Below are 21,931 nucleotides of genomic sequence, written 5' to 3'. Positions count from 1 at the left end.
CTGCTCCAAAAAGGTGGAGTGACTTCAGTCGTGTGGAGGTGGATTGTTACAAAATATCAGATGAACAATAAACCGTGGTGTTATGTAAGAAATGAAAAACGCCTGTAACAACAGAAGGAGGAAACACAACTAATCTGTTTCACCTCCTCGAGCAGAAGCACCTGGTGGAGGACGAGGAAAGTCCTTTAGAAGAGTTCAACAGCCAATGAGCTCTAACCAAAGCAGATAAACTACACTGACTCTGCACAGACACTATTCTGTGTTTATTTATTTTTTTATTTTATTATTTACAATAAAGCTGTAATGCTACTTTTTGTATACTTCCTCACGTTTTCTGTTTATATTCACACACTACACTTTCTGCTGCGTTATTTATTTCATACAAAATCAGAATCTTGGAAAGCTACTGTTGTTTCCAAAAAGCAAATGTTTACAGATTTTTGTCACTTCTTCTGAATGTTATCACTGTTACATTTGTAGTGAAATAAAACTTTGTAATAAAAGTGTTTAAGATTATTAATATGTATTAAATATTAGGAAATTTTTTCTTAGCCCCACTCCCACCCGAATTTTCTCTCTCTCTCTCTCTCTCTCTCTCTCTCTCTCTCTCTCTCTCTCTCTCTCTCTCTCTCTCTCTCTCTCTCTCTCTCTCACTCTCCTCATGGGTTTCACATTAGTGATTAACTAACACAATTTTAAAAAGGTACAGATTTAAATGTTCCACCTGGTGTTACTGCGTCCTCTATTTTTGACATTGATGTGACGCCATATGTTTCCTTTTACAGACACAGATACACATTAAAAAGTACTTGTGTTGTGTTTTAATTCCAATGGAGTGTAGCCTTGGCTAATGGTTAGAGACCGGGCTTGGTACCGGAAGGTTGCTGGTTCAATCCCCAGGTCCAGCAGGAACATCCACGGCTGAAGTGTCCTTGAGTAAGGCACTGAACCCCAAACGCTCTGGTTGTGTGTTCACAGCCCCTAGTGCACTAGTGTGTGTGTGTGTGTGTTTGTGTGTGTGTGGGTTAAATGCGGAGGACACATTTCATTGTTCGTTATACAATGACAAATAATTGCACATCATACATTATATATTACATTATGTAAATTATAATCTAGTAATCCAGTCTTTTCCTTAATATTTTATACTAGAGCTTATATTAGACCCAGATACACATTACTCTCTCTCTCTCTCTCTCTCTCTCTCTCTCTCTCTCTCTCTCTCTCACACACACACACACACACACACTTCTTCTGAAAAAGAACAGTGGTTCAGTTATATGTAAATGGTTCTGATTTTACCAGTATGTAACAGCAGCACTAACTTCTGTATGAAGCCAATAAACTCAGAGGTGCTGCTGCCACTGTTCTGAAGTATTCATGTGCCAGTACAATTAATTAAAAGTTAATGAAAAGTTAATGAAAACCTTTGTCTTAAACACACATGGACATTTGATTTTCATTTGAATATCGAGAGACGAGGTGGAGCTAACACACAAAACTGAATGTTCTGTTTATAAAATGTTCATAAAACATTTGTTCACATTATTGTTCACAACATATATCGTATATCACTATTCAACTAAAATATATCGAGATATGATTTTCTGTCCATTTCGCCCAGCCCTACTGATGACTGAAGGATGGATTTATTTTATTTCATTCAGTCTGTTTACATGATTTGTTATTTACACAAAGTACTAGACGTACAGGAGCACACACAGGAGGAAGCACTTTGGTGAAGTCTGCTTCACAGGAAACTCACTTTTAAAGAACAAATGAACTTTCTGCTATTGTTGCTCTGTATGTTTTCTGTTTACAGTTTAACTGCGTAACTTTTGTTACGCAGGAAAATAACTATTTTATTTAAGGAGCATTATTATTTAATATATGCCAATAGTTTATTTTTGAGCAATGTCTCATGGACATCTACAGCTGAATGTTAATAAAAGTTCCTGTGTGACGTTTGGGACATGTAGCTTTGACTCAGAAGTGCCTTTTTGTTATTATCTCATGTGAAGAAAAATAATCGAGATATATATATCGTATTAAAATTAAAATTAGGGCCATATCCCCCACCCCTAGTTGTGTTAATAATCCCAGTGGAGTGTTTATTATAATCTAGTAACACTGTCTTTTTCTCTCTATTTTATACTAGAGCTTAGAAAAAAGTAATATCTTTTCTTTATGTATGAAGTCATGTTTGTGAAGAATAGAAAATGAAGAATAAAATCCCAGAACTCTGACCTGAGTGTCTCCAGTTTACAGAGTGAACTCTTCAGTGCAGCAGAGAGCTTCTCCACTCCTGAATCCTGCAGGTCATTGTTACTGAGGTCCAGTTCTTTCAGGGAGGAGTTCACCAGTAAAACTGAGCCCAGATCTTCACAAGACTTTTCCCCAAGTTTACACACAGTTAGTCTGTAAAGAGAGAGGACATTACTCACTGAATAGTTACAGGAACATTTCTGAAAGGATTAAGAAAGACATGTTGATTTCATTTAGAGGAGAAACAAACAACAACAACAAAAACAAACAAACAAAAAATCCCACTGCAGCTCATCTTTCCTCCAGTGGGGGGAGAAATACTTCATTTAAACATTAAAACACACAGTTTAACAGAACAGAACTGAAGCTTCACAGAAACCTCTTAGAGCAGCTAAAGAGAAATGCCTCAAATAACAAGATAACTTTAGGAATAACAGAGTTCAGTCTGATCTTTTACATTACACTGATCAGACTGATGTAGAACACATTAAAAGATAAAAACCAAAGAGTCAGTGTCTGTATATCACTATAATAATAAACCTCTGCTCTGGTTCATAGCCTGTATGACTGATAATATCACCATGGGGAGAGTCTGCTGTTGACTGTTACTCCAGCAGTGGAAACACTTTACAGAAGTCCTGAAGTGTTCAGAGAGCAGAGATAATGAAGGAGAAGATGATCAGATTTTTGTGAGTAGTGAATTGTAATCTAAGAATCCAGCACCTGACTTAATTATATATCTTAATATTTCATATTGTATCTTCTAAAATTTTTTTAAACATCTAAAAAACTAATTGGTGAAGCATTAAAAATCAAGTCTGAACTGAACTGACCTGAGTGTCTCCAGTTTACAGTGTGAACTCCTCCATCCCTCAGAGATCAGCTTCACTCCTGAATCCTGCAGGTCAGTCTGACTGAGGTCCAGCTCTTTCAGGGGTGAGTTTGGTGATTTCAGAGCAGAGCAGAGACTTTCATAGGAATTCAGGGTGAATTTACAGTCTGTGAGTCTGCAAAGTAAAGTAAATACAGGAGAAAGTGAAGTTAAAATAGAGAATGTGAAATTCAGACTCATGTGAATCAGGAATTATGAGATTTTCATACATCAGTATTTCTCCAATATTAATTATTCAGGGGTGTGTACATTATGAGCTCAATCTCAACATTTGTTCTGAAGGTTATTCTGAATATTTTAGTGCTATTTACATTCTATTTCCACATGGAATTTCACTCCAAACTAAACCTTGTGAGGGTAACTATAGCCAACTGTAGCAGGAGAACACACACACATTATCCACATGGACATTCAACTCACAATCACACAACTCTCACCTGAGTGTCTCCAGTTTACAGTGTGAACTCTTTAGTGCCTCAGAGATCAGCTTCACTCCTGAATCCTGCAGGTCAGTGTGACTGAGGTCCAGCTCTTTCAGGGGTGAGTTTGGTGATTTCAGAACAGAGCAGAGACTTTCATAGGAATTCAAGGACCGTTTAAAGTGAGACAATCTGTAAGGAGAAGTAAACACAGTGTAGAGTTAAAACAGAGAATGTGAAACTCACCCTCACAGGAATCAAGAATTATGACGTGTGGAAAACACTACTGTTATAAACATGGGGTCTGTGTGTTATAAACGTTATTAAGAGACACAAACAATGAGCTCAATCTGAACATTCATTCATTTTCTGTAAGTGCTTCAGGGTCACGTGGGTCTGAATCCTCCCCAGAATCACTGGCTGCAAGAGGAACACTCCCTGGACAGGGCCTCAGTGCATCACAGGTCTTCACTCACTCACCCATTTGACATTTATGAGGTCTTTTATGATTTAGGATTCACACTGACATTTATGATCACACTTAATGATGACTTTCTTAAATGGATGAGAAAAACAAAGCAAAAATACCTTTATTCCAACTTATTGTAGAGAAGAACAAACTATAGACACCTGCTGCTGTGAAGAGCAGAGAAACACAGCCACTGAACTGATTTAATCTGGAGAAATTCTTCAGGAAATACATCAATTCTTTACTAACATTTATATTTGTATTTGTAAAACCTGTTTATTCTCAAGTGAAATGTTTCAGAAAGCAGCTCCTTATTGTTTTGAAAGAAATGTATATCATTTAACAACACACTGTTTCTAAAGGTTTGTTTTTGTAAACAGTGGCAGAACATTTACACAACACCTCATTTATTTACTCTTTTCAGGCACTAAATTAGAAGAAGAAGAAACACCTTTATTGATCCTCTTAGAGAAATTACTTCTCCACATTTTACCCATCTGTGTCAGCGAACACACAAACACACACTAGTGAGCAATTCTTTACAAACACTCAAGGCAGTGAACACACACACACTACCAGTGCAGGGGGCCGCCAACCACCTCAGTGCCCGGGGAGCAGTTTGGAGGTTAGGTGCCTTGCTTAAGGGCACTTCAGCTGTGAATGAACTTTTCCTTGAAAAATTTAACCGGCAACCTTCCGACCTAAAGCTCACTTCTCTAACCTCAAGACCACAGCTGCCCCCGATATTAGCTCCTGTTATAATCTGTGACTGTTCTCCTGTGCTTATGTCCTTTGTCATGTTTTGATCACGTGTTCAGTTCTGTTTTTCTTGCCATGTGTCTTTTCCGCTCGTTTCCTAGCCACGCCCTGCACCTGTGAGTCCTGAGCGTTCACAGGTGTTTCCTATCGTGTTTTCCTTCATAAGCTCCTCTCTGTGTCCCTGGTTTGTCCTTCATTTTGTGTCTGTGTCATTTGTGCTCCCTTTGTTTATTTCTTGTTCCCGTTACTTGTTTAATAAATCTTCATCTCTGCATGTGCTTCAGTCCCTTCGTCTCGTTCCTGAACCGACAGCTCCATAAATCCAGATCCATGTGGAAGATCTCAGTAAATAGTGTTGGAGAGTGTGGTTTGATGAGACACATTCAATAAAATGCTCCATAAAATATGAAATGAGAATAAGAACATAGTGAACATGTGCTGTGTGTAAAATATGAAGTGAATCATGAAGCTGAAGCAGCAGAGTCATGCCGTCAGACCTCCACAATCTGATATTTCAAACACTTTCACACATTTCTGTCAGAAATTAAAAGATAAAAAGCGTGTCTTACCTGAGTATCTCCACTTTACTGTTTGAACTCTTCAGTCCGTCAGAGATCAGCTTCACTTCAGATTCCTGCAGCTCAGTGTGACTGAGGTCCAGCTCTTTCAGGGAGGAGTTTGGTGATTTCAGAGCAGAGAAGTGAACTTCACAGGAATTCATGGTGAGTTTATACACATTCCGTCTGCAAAGCAAAGTAAATACAGCACAGTTCAAACAGAATGTGGATTTCAGACTCAGAATCAGTTTAATGAGATTAATGAGTAAAATAATACTTTCCATTATTTACATTATTCAGAGGGGCATTAATAACAGACTCAGTCTGAACCAGTGAATGAAGAAATAAATTCATTTGTTAAATGTCAGTTACAGCTTCATCCTGATCAGGGTCACGGTTGGATCGGAGTCTTACTAAAAATCAGTGGGAGCAAGGCAGGAACATCACTCTCTCTCTCACACACACATTAGTTCACTAGGGTCAGTGAACACACACAGAGTGGTGGGCAGTCATCCTCGAAGCCTGAGGAGCAGTTGGGGGTTGGTGCCTTGCTCAAGGGACCCTCAGCCGTGGACTGAAGGAGGACAGTGCTTTTCCTTCACTCCCCCCACCCCCAATTATTCCTGTGGGTTGTGGGGATTAAATCAGAGACCTTCCAGCCCCAAACCCTCTTCTCTGACCACTACACCACAGCTGTCCATTTATAACACCTGAAATATTAAAACTAAGACTTTACCTCAAAGATGAACCAGCAAATGTTCCTAATAAACACACTGAGGTGACTGGTTTAAAACCTTGTAACGTAAACAATCTCAGAGCCATCCTCTGCACCATTAAATGGAAAACTATGTGAGCTTTGAATGTTGAATATCAGAAACATTTAGATCACTTCTGTCCAAATCACAGACCCACCTTTATTAAATCCATCCATTATCTGTAACCGCTTATCCAATTTAGGGTCGCGGGGGGTCCAGAGCCTACCTGGAATCATCGGGCGCAAGGCGGGAATACACCCTGGAGGGGACGCCAGTCCTTCACAGGTCAACACAGACACACACACATTCACTCACACACTCACACCTACGGACACTTTCGAGTCGCCAATCCACCTGCAACGTTTGTTTTTGGACTGTGGGAGGAAACCGGAGCACCCGGAGGAAACCCACGCGGACACGGGGAGAACACACCAACTCCTCACAGACAGTCACCCGGAGCGGGAATCGAACCCACAACCTCCAGGCCCCTGGAGCTGTGTGACTGCGACACTACCTGCTGCGCCACCGTGCCGCCCTTTATTAAATGTTCTGTGTAAAACTAGAATAAATCTTACTGTTTCTACAAACCTTTTCTATTCAGTAACACACAGAACTCTCACCTGATTATCTCCAGTGTACAGTGTGAACTCCTCCATCCCTCAGAGACCAGCTTCACTCCTGAATCCTGCAGGTCAGTGTGACTGAGGTCCGGCTCTTTCAGGGGTGAGTTTGGTGAGTTCAGAGCAGAGCAGAGACTTTCATAGGAATTCAGGGTGAATTTACAGTCTGTGAGTCTGCAAGGTAAAGTAAATACAGGAGAAAGTTAAGTTAAAATAGAGAATGTGAAATTCAGACTCATGTGAATCAGGAATTATGAGAATTTCATACATCAGTATTTCTCCAATATTAATTATTCAGGGGTGTGTACATTATGAGCTCAATCTGAACATTTGTTCTGAATGTTATTCTGAATATTTTAGTGCTATTTACATTCTATTTCCACATGGAATTTCACTCCAAACTAAACTTTGTGAGGGTAACTACAGCCAAACTGCAGCAGGAGAACACACACATTATCCACATGGACATTCAACTCACAATCACACAGCTCTCACCTGAGTGTCTCCAGTTTACAGTGTGAACTCTTTAGTGTCTCAGAGATCAGCTTCACTCCTGAATCCTGCAGGTCAGTGTGACTGAGGTCCAGCTCTTTCAGGGGTGAGTTTGGTGATTTCAGAACAGAGCAGAGACTTTCATAGGAATTCAAGGACAGCTCACAGTGAGACAATCTGTAAGGAGAAGTAAACACAGTGTAGAGTTAAAACAGAGAATGTGAAACTCACCCTCACAGGAATCAAGAATTATGACGTGTGGAAAACACTACTGTTATAAACATGGGGTCTGTGTGTTATAAACGTTATTAAGAGACACAAACAATGAGCTCAATCTGAACATTCATTCATTTTCTGTAAGTGCTTCGTCCTGTTCAGGGTCACGTGGGTCTGAATCCTCCCCAGAATCACTGGCTGCAAGAGGAACACTCCCTGGACAGGGCCCCAGTGCATCACAGGTCTTCATTCACTCACCCATTTGACATTTATGAGGTCTTTTATGATTTAGGATTCACACTGACATTTATGATCACACTTAGAGGAACACTATGTAAAACTGGGCTTTTTTGTCTCCTGCCGCCCCCTACCTGTTTGTAGCGTATTAGTAGAAAACAGTAATGACTGCTAGTTTCCAATATTTAAATACCAGCGCTAAATACCAAAGGTAAGTATCTGGGGATGATTAACAAGAAATATAAAATAATACTGTGGGCCAATCAGAAAATCCTAGGATCGTCTACGGAGCCAAGGACAACACCACGCAAGAGATGACACTGCAGCACTGCTCTGAGATTTGGAGGTTAGGGAAAGCCTCCTTTTAATGAAAAGGTGAGTAAAATATTATAAAATAAAATAGAACAGGCAGGATATTCAATATGAATAATATTCTTATATTACTGTTATTACTATATACTTCAGATTACTGTATATGTATCAATATTTATCTACTACTACCCGGGTAGGAAAATATGTATATCAGTACGAATATACACACTAATATCTATCAATATCAAAATATCCCTTCCTTTGGTTTAAATCACCAAATACCAAAAATAAAATAAATTAACAGATACTTCTTAATTAGATTTTGTATATGCACAAATTAAATTCAATCACAATCAATACAGTGTGTATCAAATTATATGACAATAATATAAGGTTTCCCTTGTTTCCCTGTGTGTGTATCTGAGTAATTAATGTCCGTTTGTTTCACAGGTGGCAGTTGGAATTGAGTATGTGTAAAAGGTCTAGTCTGTGGAAAGGTACGTGTTTCTCCTCTCGCTCTGGAGAGGAGTGAAAGTTCAGCAACAGTGAAAAGAAGGGGGTTTCACAGAGCAGAGTTGTGCACAGCACTTGTGGACAGCTTCCAGGGTCGGAATCCAGGGAGGCTCACCATCAAATGTAGAAAAGGGGGGTCCAATTTGAAATCTAGCAAAAACCTGACCTATAATAGGTTATTAATACTCAGTCAACATCAAGTTTTCATATGAACACATATCAGCTCTAAACACAATAATTCACATTCAACTACAAATACTCACAACATCTTTACCTTCTTTAACAATTAATTTAACATATTTACAATATTTGGAATTTATGTACAGAGAGAAAATAAAGATAAATGAACTGCTTGGCACACAAGGGGTTAAATTCTTGCAACGCGCGTCTGTGTTCCGCGCGAATTTGTGGAGCGCTTATCGTGGACTCACAAAAGCTGAAATATCCCCAATAAACACAAAACTACACACTCCCAGCCTCTACAAATCCAACTCTACAGCTTCGTCTCATTCAAATGGGTTATAAATAATTTTAAATGGTTATATTGACCCGTTTAAACACAGGTATCACCATAATCCCAATGAAAATACATGGTTAGCGCAGCATAGTCGGCTAGCGCCGTAATTACTAAGTTAACTCACCGATGTAAAACTCAGTGTATCCCAGCTAATAACGCTCCTCTTCGCCACGGAGGGCCTCCCAGGTCCACCAGCTCGGTGTTTTAATTTAAAGAGGGTTTACTTACTAACACTGCAGTTTTTTAACTACATAAATCCAGCTTTTTATCTTTCTCTCTTTCTTCTGCAGATGTCTTCTGCTCACGACGGCTGCTCGACCCAAAAAGAAAGAACCGGGTCCAGATCAGCAGAACTACCCGCGATTATCAACGTAGTCAATCACCTTATTGACTGTAGCGTGTGACGTGCTGCTAAAACAAATTAAATATTCTCAAAAACATATAAAATAATTATTTTTTAAGTGAATAAAGTTTCTTTTCCTCACACATTTGTGTCTTTATTTATTTATAATGTTCTCAACGTTTCTTATTCAATTTCAGCTTTAGTCTAGCTCAAGTATTCCTCATAAATGAGTTTTTTTGTTCCATTTATTACCTACTTTTTATTACTAGTTAGTCATTACTAATTCTAATAGGCTGCATCTACATTTTGTAGGTTTTAATAATAAAATATTCTTTTTAATAACTCAGACTTTTATAACCCGGGTTACATGTTGCTGAGTGTAATTCACGTTTACAGTACAGTAATCAAAAGAAGCTTTACACTCCACCTCTCTCTCTCACACACACACACACTCACACACCTTCTGAGCTGAAGAATATTCACGTGTCATGAGCATCTCTCTGTCTCTCTCTAACAGACAAACACATCTCTCTCTCTCTCTCTCATGTCTGTATGAGGAAAAACGATCTAGATTGTACTTCAGTGGCGGATGCTGGTCTTTCAAGGAGGGGAAGCTCAATTTCGGCCTACATCATAAAATGTGTCGGTTTATTTATACGTAAATTCTACCCTCCGTTCCTTTTCAAGAAAATGATCTGTGACCCTGTCGTACCAACAAGGCGTCTTTTCCAGGGACTTAACTAGTGTCCTCTCAATGGCCAGCAGAGCTAGGCTGCTTAAACGGCCTTGGCCCATGTGAAGTGTGTCCGCCTGTGCTCCCACGGATCTTTACACCAAAGGATCGCTGATTCGCTCATTTCGCTGTCAATCAAAAAGGGATTCAGCCTCAGACAGATCATCCAATCATCATGCAGAAGCTGAGCGTCCGGGCCAGACGAGGCCAGCCCACTGCCCCATAGACCCCCAGAGACGCTGAGCGTCCGATGGGCGGGACAAAGCCCAGCATTTATCCAATCACTCGTCTCGTTTCACTGCACTTCGCTACTGAACTCTGTTATGATTGAGAGGAAAGCCGCGTCTTTACTAGTGATAAGATAACATTTTGAAACTGTAATTTTAAGGTAGCGGCACGGTGGTGCAGCAGGTAGTGTCTCTGTCACACAGCTCTAGGGACCTGGAGGTTGTGGGTTCCAGTCCCGCTCCGGGTGACTGTCTGTGAAAAGTGTGGTGTGTTCTCCCTGTGTCTGTGTGGGTTTCCTCCGGGTGACTGTCTGTAAGGAGTTTGGTGTGTTCTCCCTGTGTCTGTGTGGGTTTCCTCCGAGTGACTGTCTGTGAGGAGTGTGGTGTGTTCCCCCTGTTTCCGCGTGGGTTTCCTCCAGGTGACTGTCTGTGAGGAGTGTGGTGTGTTCTCCCTGTGTCCGCGTGGGTTTCCTCACACAGTCCAAAAACACACGTTGGTATGTGGATTGGCGACTCAAAAGTGTCCGTAGGTGTGAGTGTGTGAGTGAATGTGTGTGTGTCTGTGTTTCCCTGTGAAGGACTGGCGCCCCCTCCAGGGTGTATACCTGCCTTGCACCCAATGATTGCAGGTAGGCTCTGGACCCACAGTGACCCTGAACTGGATAAGCGCTTACAGATAGTGAATGAATGAATGAATGAATGAATGAATGAATTTTAAGGAAAAAACACTACATAGAGTTCCTTTAATGATGAGACTTTTTAAACTTATAAGAAACGAACAGTGTTGAGGACTAGTCTCAATGGAACATAGCTACAGTCTGCTCTAAATGTCACCAACATGTTTATTGAGGCTGTGTAAACACATTAGACTGGTTTTGAGCGTGCAAACAGATTGAAGGGCATGAAATGGCGAAAAAATGTCTTCTAAATTTAACAAAAATGTTTTTTTTATTACAATTGTTAATGTCACCGTTAACGTCGACAGATTCTACATCCCATAAATATGACTGATATTATGTTGTTGTGATATCTGTAAATGGACAAATGGACTCTTATGGGTCTTCATTAATGAATGGAGAGTTCATCACATCTCACATCGACCAATCACACGTCCTGTCAGGTTTGGGGACAGGAGCTACTCATGAGCGTGGACACTGTCAAAGACATTAACAGAGCTTCACTGAAAGAATCACTAGTTTCTGAACCTGGAGGAACCTGGACACAACAAAAAACTGACAATTTCTCCAATATTAATTATTCAGGGGTGTGTACATTATGAGCTCAATCTGAACATTTGTTCTGAATGTTATTCTGAATATTTTAGTGCTATTTACATTCTATTTTCACATGGAATTTCACTCCAAACTAAACACTCTTCACTCTTCTTTCACAAACAGAAACAGAGGGAGAGTAAACTACAGTCGGCTGGAGCAGGAGAATACACACATAAGAGCAGGGGAGTGAGTGACTGGTCTTAGTCTCACTTTAGCCCAGGGTCTAGTCTCTAGTTCTTCCTTGAACTGATCGTCTTCTGTGGTGTCTTATGTAGTCGTAGTAGTCCCTCTGTTCACAACAGCATTAATATCATTACTTTACTAACTCTGTTAACGTCTTCAGTGGGTTGTAGCACATTTCCATTTTCCTCTCACAGATAAACTATGGTGTTGTGCTCTATCACAGCTTTTTAGAGAACTGCAAATGGAGCACTGACCGTGTTAGGCCTGTGAAGAAATGTGTCAAAAACTGGATTCACAGTTACAGATAATGAATGAATGAATGAATGAATAATCAAGGAAAACCTTGTCTCCCTTTTTCCTTTTCTCAATGCATTTAAGGAATGTAGCACGTCACATGTTTAGCATCATCATAGATTTTCTGAAATGCAGCATGTTAAGTATTATTATTATTATCATTAATTCATTCATTGTCTGTAACCCTTATCCAGTTCAGGGTCGCAGTTGGTCTGGAGCCTACCAGGAATCACTGGGTGCAAGGCAGGAACACACCCTGGAGGGGGCACCAGTCCTTCACAGGGCAACACACACTCAAATCTACAGTCACCAATCCACCTACTAAAGTGTGTGTTTGGACTGTGGACACAGGGAGAACACACCACACTCCTCACAGACGGTCACTAGGAGCAGGACTAGAACCCACAACCTCCAGGTCCCTGGAGCTGTGTGACTGTGACACTAACCTGCTGCGCTACAATGCTGTAAATCATTATTATTATTATTATTATTATTATTATTATTATTATTATCACTGGTAAAATGCCGTTACTCTGATTTCTGCTCTGCAGGAATGGTTCTCTGTCTCTGTGCCTGAGAATAATGTTGTCTTTTGGGAGTGAGGATGTTATCACTAGAGAGATAAATGCCAGTTTACAAACAGAATAAAGTAAAAACACGAATAGTAAAATCAATGAATGCTTTTCGAGGGCAAACTACAGCCAAAATGAGCAGGAGAATACTCTCATTATCCACATGGACATTCATCCAAAATCTCACCTGAGAGTCTCCAGTTTACAGTTTGAACTCTTCAGTGCCTCAGAGATCAGCTTCACTCCTGAATCCTGCAGCTCAGTCTCACTGAACTCCAGCTCTTTCAGGGGTGAGTTTGGTGATTTCAGAACAGAGCAGAGAGTTTCACAGGAATTCATGGTCGGCTCACAGTGAGACAATCTGCAACACAATGTAAACACAGTGCATAATACAGTAAAAATGTGAAGGTGAGGAACTGTCTGTTAGTTTGGTTTTTAGAGCAAATGTGAACGCTTCCTTTTGACACTGGTGCTCACCAAACAAGCAGCAACTCCTTTTTTATTCTGTGCAGTGGAGGAATTTCAGGTGCTGTTTTGACTCCTTTATCCATTTGACCACGTCTTGTTGTGTTTCCAGTTGGAAAATATACCACCAGGTTCACAGCCCCGAGAAGTGCATTAAGCTCAGTGTGGGGCATTGTTCAGACGACAAAACTAATGCCATACATGTGTCGCTTCATACGTCATACATAATCGCTTTTTTTAAAATATATATTTGATTCAGGACCAAATCAGGACTAAAATATAACAATGTATGAATTTATATATTAGGTCCAACCCAAGGAAACTGAACTACAATCTGAACACTCCTTGAAATTCAGCCTCACAGGAATAAAAATGATCAGACCTGAGGAAAATACTGCTTTTATAAACTTGGGGGATTTGTGTGAGATACAGTGTGAGTGAGAGAAAACAAGAGAAAGACATCAGTCTTATCCATGTTCATCAAACTCCACCTGTTCTGTAATGTCTCATTCATTTTATTTATCACATCCTAATTATACACACAGTGAGGAACGTCTACTCACAGTAAAACAATCTGGAAACTTGTCTCTGTCAACAACAACACTGGAATATATTTAAAAAACAAAAACATGTAGAAACAACACTCACATGGCCTTTCTGCAGTTGCTCACAGCTGGGATCAGTCTGCAATAACCCTGCTCAGTGGTTTTGTACTTCCTCAAGTCCAGTTCATCCAGCACCTCGTCTGAGTTCACGAGCATGTAGGCTAATGCTAAACACTCATCAGCAGACAGTCTCTCATTTGAGTGTTTCTCTGATTTGAGATACTCCTGGATTTTACTGGATAAAGAGGAGTCGTTCATTTCAGTGAGACAGAGGAACAGGTTGATAGATCTGTCAGAAGGAAGATCCTCTGTTTGTATTATGCATTTGATGAACTGAACTGCTTTCTTGATGCTCTCAGAGCTGCTGACTGTGTGTGTCAGTAGGTCCTGCAGGAGTTGTTGATTGGACTCCAGTGAGATGCCCAACAGAAAACGGAGAAACAGATCCAGGTGTCCAGTCTTACTCTCTATAGCTGTACACACAGCTCCCTTCAGCAGCTCGTCCAGTGAAACACTGTCAGACCAATATGTAAAACATGTAGGCTTCAGAAGCTGCAATTCCTCCTTGTTGTTGTTCACACAGCAGTGAAACACATAGAAAGCAGCCAGGAACTCCTGAAAGGTCAGATGCACAAAGCAGTAAACCTTCCTCTGGTAAAGCACAGACTCCTCCCTAAAGATCTCAGTGCAAATCCCAGAGTACACTGAGGCCTCAGTGACATCAATCCCACACTCTCTCAGGTCGTCTTCATAGAACATCACATTGCCCTTCATCAGCTGTTTGAAAGCCAGTTCAGACAGTTTCAGAAACATCTTCCTGTTGGATCTCAGGAGTTCCTGTAGATTTCCTCTCTCATCTTCCTCATATTTTTCCTTCCTCCTGATTGTCTGAGAGCACAGGAAGCGTGAGTACATTGCAGTCAGAGTTTTAGGGATTTCTGTGGTCCCTTGTTTCATGATTCGCTGAAGCACAGTCGCTGAGATCCAGCAGAAGACTGGAATGTGGCACATGATGTGGAGACTCCTCGTTGTCTTAATGTGGGAGATGACACTGTCGGCTTGGTGTTGGTCACTAATCCTCTTTCTGAAGTACTCCTCCTTCTGTGGATCATTGAATCCCTGAATTTCTGTCACACGGCTGATGTACTGAGAGGGGATCTGATTGGCCGCTGCTGGTCTGGAGGTTATCCAGATGTGAGCAGAGGGAAGCAGGTCTCCTTTGATGAGGTTTGTCATCAACACGTCCACTGAAGACACCTTGGTCACGTCTGACACTTTCTCACACTCTGAGAACTTCAGTGGAATTCTGCTTTCATCGAGGCCGTCAAATATGAACACAGTTTTACACACGTCATATTCCTTTGTGTCCAGACCTCGGAGCTCAGGATGGAGGTCACACAGAAGTCCATGAAGACTGTACTGTTTGTCTTTAATCAGGTTCAGCTCTCGGAATGGAAGCACAAACATGAACTCTATATCCTGATTGGCTTTTCCTTCAGCCCAGTCCAGAATGAACTTCTGCACAGAGACAGTTTTTCCAATGCCAGCAATGCCTTTAGTCAGAACGCTTTTAAGCTTTTCCACTTGTGGATCTTTATCTTCTTCTCCTTCTTCACGTCTCACATCTTCATCCATCACAGCTCTGGTGTTGTCTTCTTCCATTTCTCCCATCGTACACTGTACAGGGTTAAATATGTCTAAACAGTTTATTGGTGTATCTGGCAGGTTTTGTTTCCAGGGTTTGTTCTCAATCTGTAAAACTTCATGTTCTTCATTCACTCCTTCCCTCTCTCCCTCGATGATGTAGAGCTGAGTGTAAACCCTGTTCAGGAGGATTTTATTCTCTTGTGTTTTGAATCCCTCAAATAAGCTCTCGTACTTGTTCTTCAGGCTGATTTTGTTTCTCTCTGAGACACTGAGCAGGACGTCATCCACTGGTTTGTATTCATCCAGCTCCATGGACTCCTCTGTGTGTGGAAACTGAACAGAGCCTGTTTTAAACCTCTTTCTGCAGCAGGGACAGGTCAAGTCTCCTGAGTGGACAGACTGGTGCCTAAGGCTCCTGATGCACTGTCTACAAAAAGAGTGTCCACAGGTGATAGAGACTGGATCTGTCTGAATCTGCTCACACACTCCACACCTGGAACCATCCTGGAGCAGCACATCTGTCCCAGAGCTAGAGGAGAAATACAAGAGTTGATGAATCAGAATGTGTAAGTGTGAGAGAGTCTGAAACTTGAACAAGACTCAAACATAAGTTTGTACAAGTAAGTAATTCACTGACAACTCCAGAGACAACACAGTTTAAGGTCACTCCCCATTTGTTCATCTCTTTTAATTAGAAATCATTTTAGCACTGAAGGTAATGTGTTACTGACACAGAAACACGGCTTAAACCTGAGAAAATAAACATGATTTGTATTTACAGAAAATAAATCAATGTCACATATTTAGAAAAGTGGATCACCTGCCTGACACAAGGCGCTAAGAAATGGAACCAATGTTGTTTCTCATCTTTACTTCAGTAATGTACTGTTCACAGGATGTTACAAAAAATCACAAATGAACACTTCACTGTTTGCATATTCCCTTTAGAACTGATCTTAATATTTTAATATTTAAAACTCATTCTGAAATACATCAAAGGAGAGGAATTAGAAACTAAAAGTGAATGAGTACATTTACATATTCTCACAATCATACTTCAGTAGAAAGAGAACAAAGCCTGAAATACATTACTGGAGGATTTAGAACTACTTCTGAAAAGCAGAGGTTTCTGGTAGTGGACTCTGTAATAAACTAAACTTAGCACAAAGAGTAAGGAAATGTGTGTTTGTAGATTATTTCTTTGTTGTAACAAAGCTTCTTGGCAATAATTCTTATACCACTAGAAAGTCTGTTAATTTCCCTTTTAAATGGTGTCATATTTGTAAGGAACATGCATTTGTGGGGTGAGCAGTAGAGCTGAGAATGTGGGTTGAGCCCATGAAAAATTTGCCAAATCCTTTCTCTCAACTAACACACCACACAAACACTGCACACTCAACGAACACACACACAAAAGAAAACTCAAATAAAAATGAAAAGGCTGCTTGTTGAGGCGAGTCATGCTAAAACTCACTAGAATGTGGTTCATGTCTCACCTCTGATCAGAACTGATTCTTTCATTGCTGAAATCTGGAGGACGAAACATTGAGTTGTTGCTCTTCAGAGACACACAGCTTGGCTCTGGAGATTCTGCTCTGAATGTCTGCTCTCTGGAAATGTGAAGTGGAGACATAAGGAAGAGTTAAAGCTACACTCTGATTAAAAGGAGAAATATATCTTTGTTACTAAAGAATTATCAGTAAAAACTTGAAAATTAAATCTGCTGCCAATTATTTTTATCACTGATTTTTATAAACTTTGTCAATTAATTTTTATAGCTTTATGTAATGAATAATATAATTATCACTAGAACCCCCTCCATTCACCACATCACTCCTGTCTTGTAACAGCTCCACTGGGTCCTTGTCAAGTGCTGCATCGATTACAAAATCCTTCTGCTCACATTCAAGGCCATCCACAATTTTTCTCCTCCATATCTTTCCAATCTTCTCCATGTTGCTACTCCCCCTCGCACCCTCAGATCATCTCTCTCCATTCATCTGTCTGTCCCTTCCACCTGTCTCACTACCATGGGGAGTAGAGCCTTCAGCCGATCTGCTCCCCAGATTTGGAATTCTTTACCACCGGACATAAGGAATATAAACTCACTTTTACAATTCAAGTCCACACTCAAAACCCACCTGTTTAAGACTGACTCAGTTGTGTTGTCTTATTGTAACTGGTTTTAACGTTGCTTACTCTTTTGTTTTTTTATTATTTATTCTATTGTCTACTTTTTTCTGTAAGGTGTCTTTGAGTGACAGATGAAATACAATGTATTTTTATTAAAACACACACACACACACAAGAAAACTCAAGAAAATCCTAAAGGCTCTTTGTCACTAGGGATGGGACGTTCCACACACTGTTGAAGCATTTCTCGTGAAACAATGTTTTTTTTGTATTAGGTTGAATGTGTGTTTTCGAAAGCTGGTGATATCATCAGTAAAAGAAGGAGCAGATTAAGCCACAGTGCAGCAGAACAAGTAATCTTACTGAATAAAAATACTTACGTCTATTATCTGCTTAAGACAATGTGTGCTACTTATTTAAACTTAACATTCTGATTTATCCCTCGAATATTCCATAATTAAATGCTGCATCGTACGACTGGGACCTCTGGGAATCAACATCACTGACAAGTGAGTAGCAGGAGTCAATAAAACTGGAAAAAGTAATGATGTATAAAATCAGTAATAGAAAGTAACACACTTTGAGTCTGAAGCTCTTTTTCCGCTGCTGAAGTCATGAGGCTCCATCATGAAGTTTCTATACTTTATAGATAAAGCTGGACACTGGACATTCTTCTCTGCTTCCTGTGAAAAGATATTCTCATTAAAGGCTGGACGATACGAACCAAAATTTATATCACAATATATTTCTTAATTTAGGTCAATACAATAATTCTCATATCGATATGAACAATAAAAACAAGCCAAAGAATAACTGCCAAGAACTGAAAGAAACATGACATTACCATCAAACAACACCCTCTTGGCTTTGGCAATATTAATATTTATAAACTAACTTTAAAATTGAGGGCAGTGCCCTGTAATGACCGTCAGTCAGTAACACGTGCTGTAATTAATGTATACAGAAATATTGAAAATGTGTTTTAAAATCATATCTTTGTTACTGAAACATTTAATATTGTGATATATATAGATATAAAATTATTGTCCAGCCCTAAGACAGTTCAATAAAACCAAGCAAATCCAGCAGAAACCAATCCATTCCACAGCAAAATGATTAACAGGGACAGGGTCAGAATTACAAACAAAGTCTAAAATATGAGAGACAGGCACAGAGAGAGAGAGAGAGAGAGAGAGAGAGAGAGAGAGAGAGAGAGAGAGAAAGAGAGAGAGAGAGAGAGAGAGAGAGAGAGAAAGAGAGAGAGAGAGAGACAGACAGAGAGCGAGAGAGAGAGAGCAAGAGAGAGAGACAGACAGAGAGCGAGATAAAGAGACAGACAAACAGACAGAGAGACAGAGCACGAGATGAAGACAGACATAAAGAGAGAGACTGACAGTGAGAGGGAGCATGAGAGAGTGAGAGTGATAAACCCATATAAATAATAAACAATAATTAGGGGGGCTACAATGGTGAGAACACCAAGGGTTTAATAAGGACACAGTTTCACTGATGTAAAGCAATGAATAGCGTCCCCTGTAGATCAGTCTGTGAGCAGTAAAGTGACTGAATAATTCTAAACTCAGCACAAATGTTTATAGTAAGGGCTCTGAGAACCTTAAACACTGTGTAAATCAATTGTGTAAATCACAAGAATAATATACATCACATCCTATGTGCTCATGTTAGAAGTACGAGCTCAGCAGCTAATGCACAAAATACTGAAATATTACAGTTTCTTATTAACAGAGAGTAACAAACTGTTGCTTTAACAACGCACATCATACCAAGCTGCTGTTGCATCAGTCTGACATTTTTTCATGAGCAGAATCTCAACCTCCTGTAAACTCTGTAGTGCACAACACACATCATAAAATAATATTTTCTGCACTAAAATAGTGCACTGAATGTAGGTTAATATTAGGTTCAGATCTCTCTGTCTAATATTTTGTACGCTGTCTGGGTGCTAGATGCTAATTGTGTAATCTGTGAAGTGCACTATGTGGAAAGTAGCTTGCTGTTTAGGACAGAGACAATTACGCATTATAGATACTTAGTAAACTCAGCTTTGACACGTAAAACGATACTTCACACTATACATTCAAAAACTAGCTATTATTACAATTAAGTGTGCAATTTTGACGCACCCAAAGTGTTTATTCAATGAGACCGTTACATACAATTTTCGCAGGGCTGTGAAATCCACTGTCTGCTCTGTTACGTTGGTTGTACGCTGCTGATGGAGGTGTGTTGTGGATTGTTTGAATGCACTGAAAATAGTGCACTGTGTGTTCAGACTAATGCAAAAATATCAGAACAAAACAACAAATGACTTAATGACTATGGCACTGACACAGCCTGTGACATTAACACATACACAGTGAGTTTGTGACACACAGACAGAGCTCCTGTTTCATCTACTATCTCATACATCGCTCATATGAAGTAATTACTGTAATGTACTGTTTAAACTGTGTTTTAAAGTGTGTTTAGACCTGAAAGTCTGGACCATGCTTGGACCAAGTTCATGTTTTTGTTAACGTTGTGTACATTTGATTAGTAAGGTTTGGTGTCGTATCACAGTTTATCGAGCTCATTAAAGACCTTTGTTTTTAAAACTGTTTATTTATCTGCGTTTTATTTGTATGTTCGGTTCCATCTTTAAAGGCTGAACTCACTGGTGCATATGTGATGTTATGTATGTGTTACTGAATGACATTAACTGATGACACACTTTGTACTTGGCTTCGTATGGTTATGGAAATGAATTTCAGATAAAAAATAAACAGATCTAAACAGTGTTTTATCTGTTCTATGTGTGTTTATTTGAATCTAAAATATGCAACACAGTATATAAGCTAAAGGATAAGAGAAATGAAATACCCAAACTCCCAGAGAAATCTTTAAAAATGTTGAAGTCTACATTGAGAACAATAAACTCTATCTAGAGAAGGTTCACAGACTAAACCCCTGTAAGAGTCTGAAGATATTTACGGTGATTTCCCCCCTTTTTTGGATTCATGTACGGTTTTAGAACAATAACACTAAGCTCAAATTGTACCCGAGGAAAACATAGTTTTAACGCAGTATTTTCGCTCTTTTTCCCCTTTGTCTTTTGATAGAAAGTGCCCAGATTCTGTTTCGTTGTTGTTCACTGCTGGGTTTTCAGTTGATCTGCTTTAAACCAATAGCAGCGACAATCCCGCCTTCTTTTTGAGAACTAAGAAACTAAGATGATGATTGGCTGACGTGACAGCTCCTGTTGGCGATTGGCTTAAAAAAACTAACAAAAATAAATCTAGCATCTGATTGGCTGCAGCAGTAGGAAGAAGACGGGTGTAGTGTTGAAACCGAAAGCAGTTCAATAGAACCGTAAACGGTGTTAAAAATGACTCTAAAGTAAATAATACTCGTGTAGAGTTAATACACACTCAGATGTGGTCTATATTTGACTTCAGCAACACAATAAACACAGAACCAAACTTCGCACAAACAGCTGTAGTTCACTGAACGCCATCGTGTCTGGATCAAAAACACGACTAAAGCTGAGAGTAAACCACAGAGAACAGCTACAAACACAGGGCTCTCTCTTTAACCCGCGGGATAGTGTTCACATTAATGTTATAATGTTTTAATGTTACTGAGGCTCACCGTCTCAAACCCCAGCGGCTTTGTCTAGTTTCTCTTCTGACTGCTTTCGTCCGCTTCTTCATGTAGTTTTCTGGGAAAAGTGGGAAAGCGGAATGTGAGAGGGAGGGAGGAGGAACGAAACCTGACCTCCCTGCGTCACGCGGCAGTGTGTGAACAACAACTCTTGACAAAACTAAATCATTAAAGCGTTTTAAAAACAAGACACACAACTCACCCTTGATCCTGGAACAGTCACTAACAGCATCTCATCATTGTTGGACATTTAGTGACTTTCACATCTTTTAAAATGAACTGTGTTATAAACAGATGAAGTGTGTTCACAGAGCTGGGTTATTGTCCCCTGAGCAGAACAAAGCACTGCCACAGAAAGAGGTTGAATAAGTAAAGTATAATTGTAAAGGGCAATGATTTAACTGCTCAGATATCTTAGTCTTTGCATTAAACCCTCAAGCACTGGTTAAAAAAATGATTTAGAGCAGCGTGAACTCCTTATCTGCAGTAATGTGTTTCATGGTTTTGCTGAGGTTTATTGTGTATTCCAAACCTCATCATTTGTGCTCTTCTTCACTTTGGATGGTGGAAAACACTAGATTCATCATCTTTTTTTTTTACTTTCTTTAATTGTAACTATTCACATTAATTAATGCTTTTATTTAATCGTTGTTATGATTTCATGTCTCTTTCTATTTGTTTTATTCATATTTTTGTGTTTATTTCCTCTCTCCCACATCTCTGAGTGTATTTTGTCGTGTGTAAAGCACATTGAATCACCACGGTGTATGAA

The 21,931-nt window shown here is 39.7% G+C and overlaps 1 protein-coding gene across 1 annotated transcript in view; it reads right to left on the bottom strand.

The window, feature by feature from the left end:
- The window catches only part of LOC136678335 (NACHT, LRR and PYD domains-containing protein 3-like), a 35,165-nt gene that overhangs the window by 12,246 nt on the left and 988 nt on the right, over positions 1-21,931 (bottom strand). The window contains exons 2-7 of the mRNA XM_066656360.1: positions 16,863-16,976; positions 15,396-15,895; positions 13,763-15,302; positions 12,837-13,010; positions 7,232-7,405; positions 3,099-3,272 (exon numbers count right to left, since the gene is read on the bottom strand). Of these exons, the coding sequence (XP_066512457.1) occupies positions 3,099-3,272; positions 7,232-7,405; positions 12,837-13,010; positions 13,763-15,302; positions 15,396-15,895; positions 16,863-16,976 (2,676 nt within the window). The remainder of the gene's footprint in view (positions 1-3,098; positions 3,273-7,231; positions 7,406-12,836; positions 13,011-13,762; positions 15,303-15,395; positions 15,896-16,862; positions 16,977-21,931) is intronic.

Source organism: Hoplias malabaricus, chromosome 2, assembly GCF_029633855.1.
Source record: "Hoplias malabaricus isolate fHopMal1 chromosome 2, fHopMal1.hap1, whole genome shotgun sequence".
In the NCBI taxonomy this organism is placed as follows: Eukaryota; Metazoa; Chordata; class Actinopteri; order Characiformes; family Erythrinidae; genus Hoplias; species Hoplias malabaricus.
The sequence above is the reverse complement of the archived record's forward strand: the minus strand, read 5'-3'. Positions and strand labels throughout refer to the sequence as shown.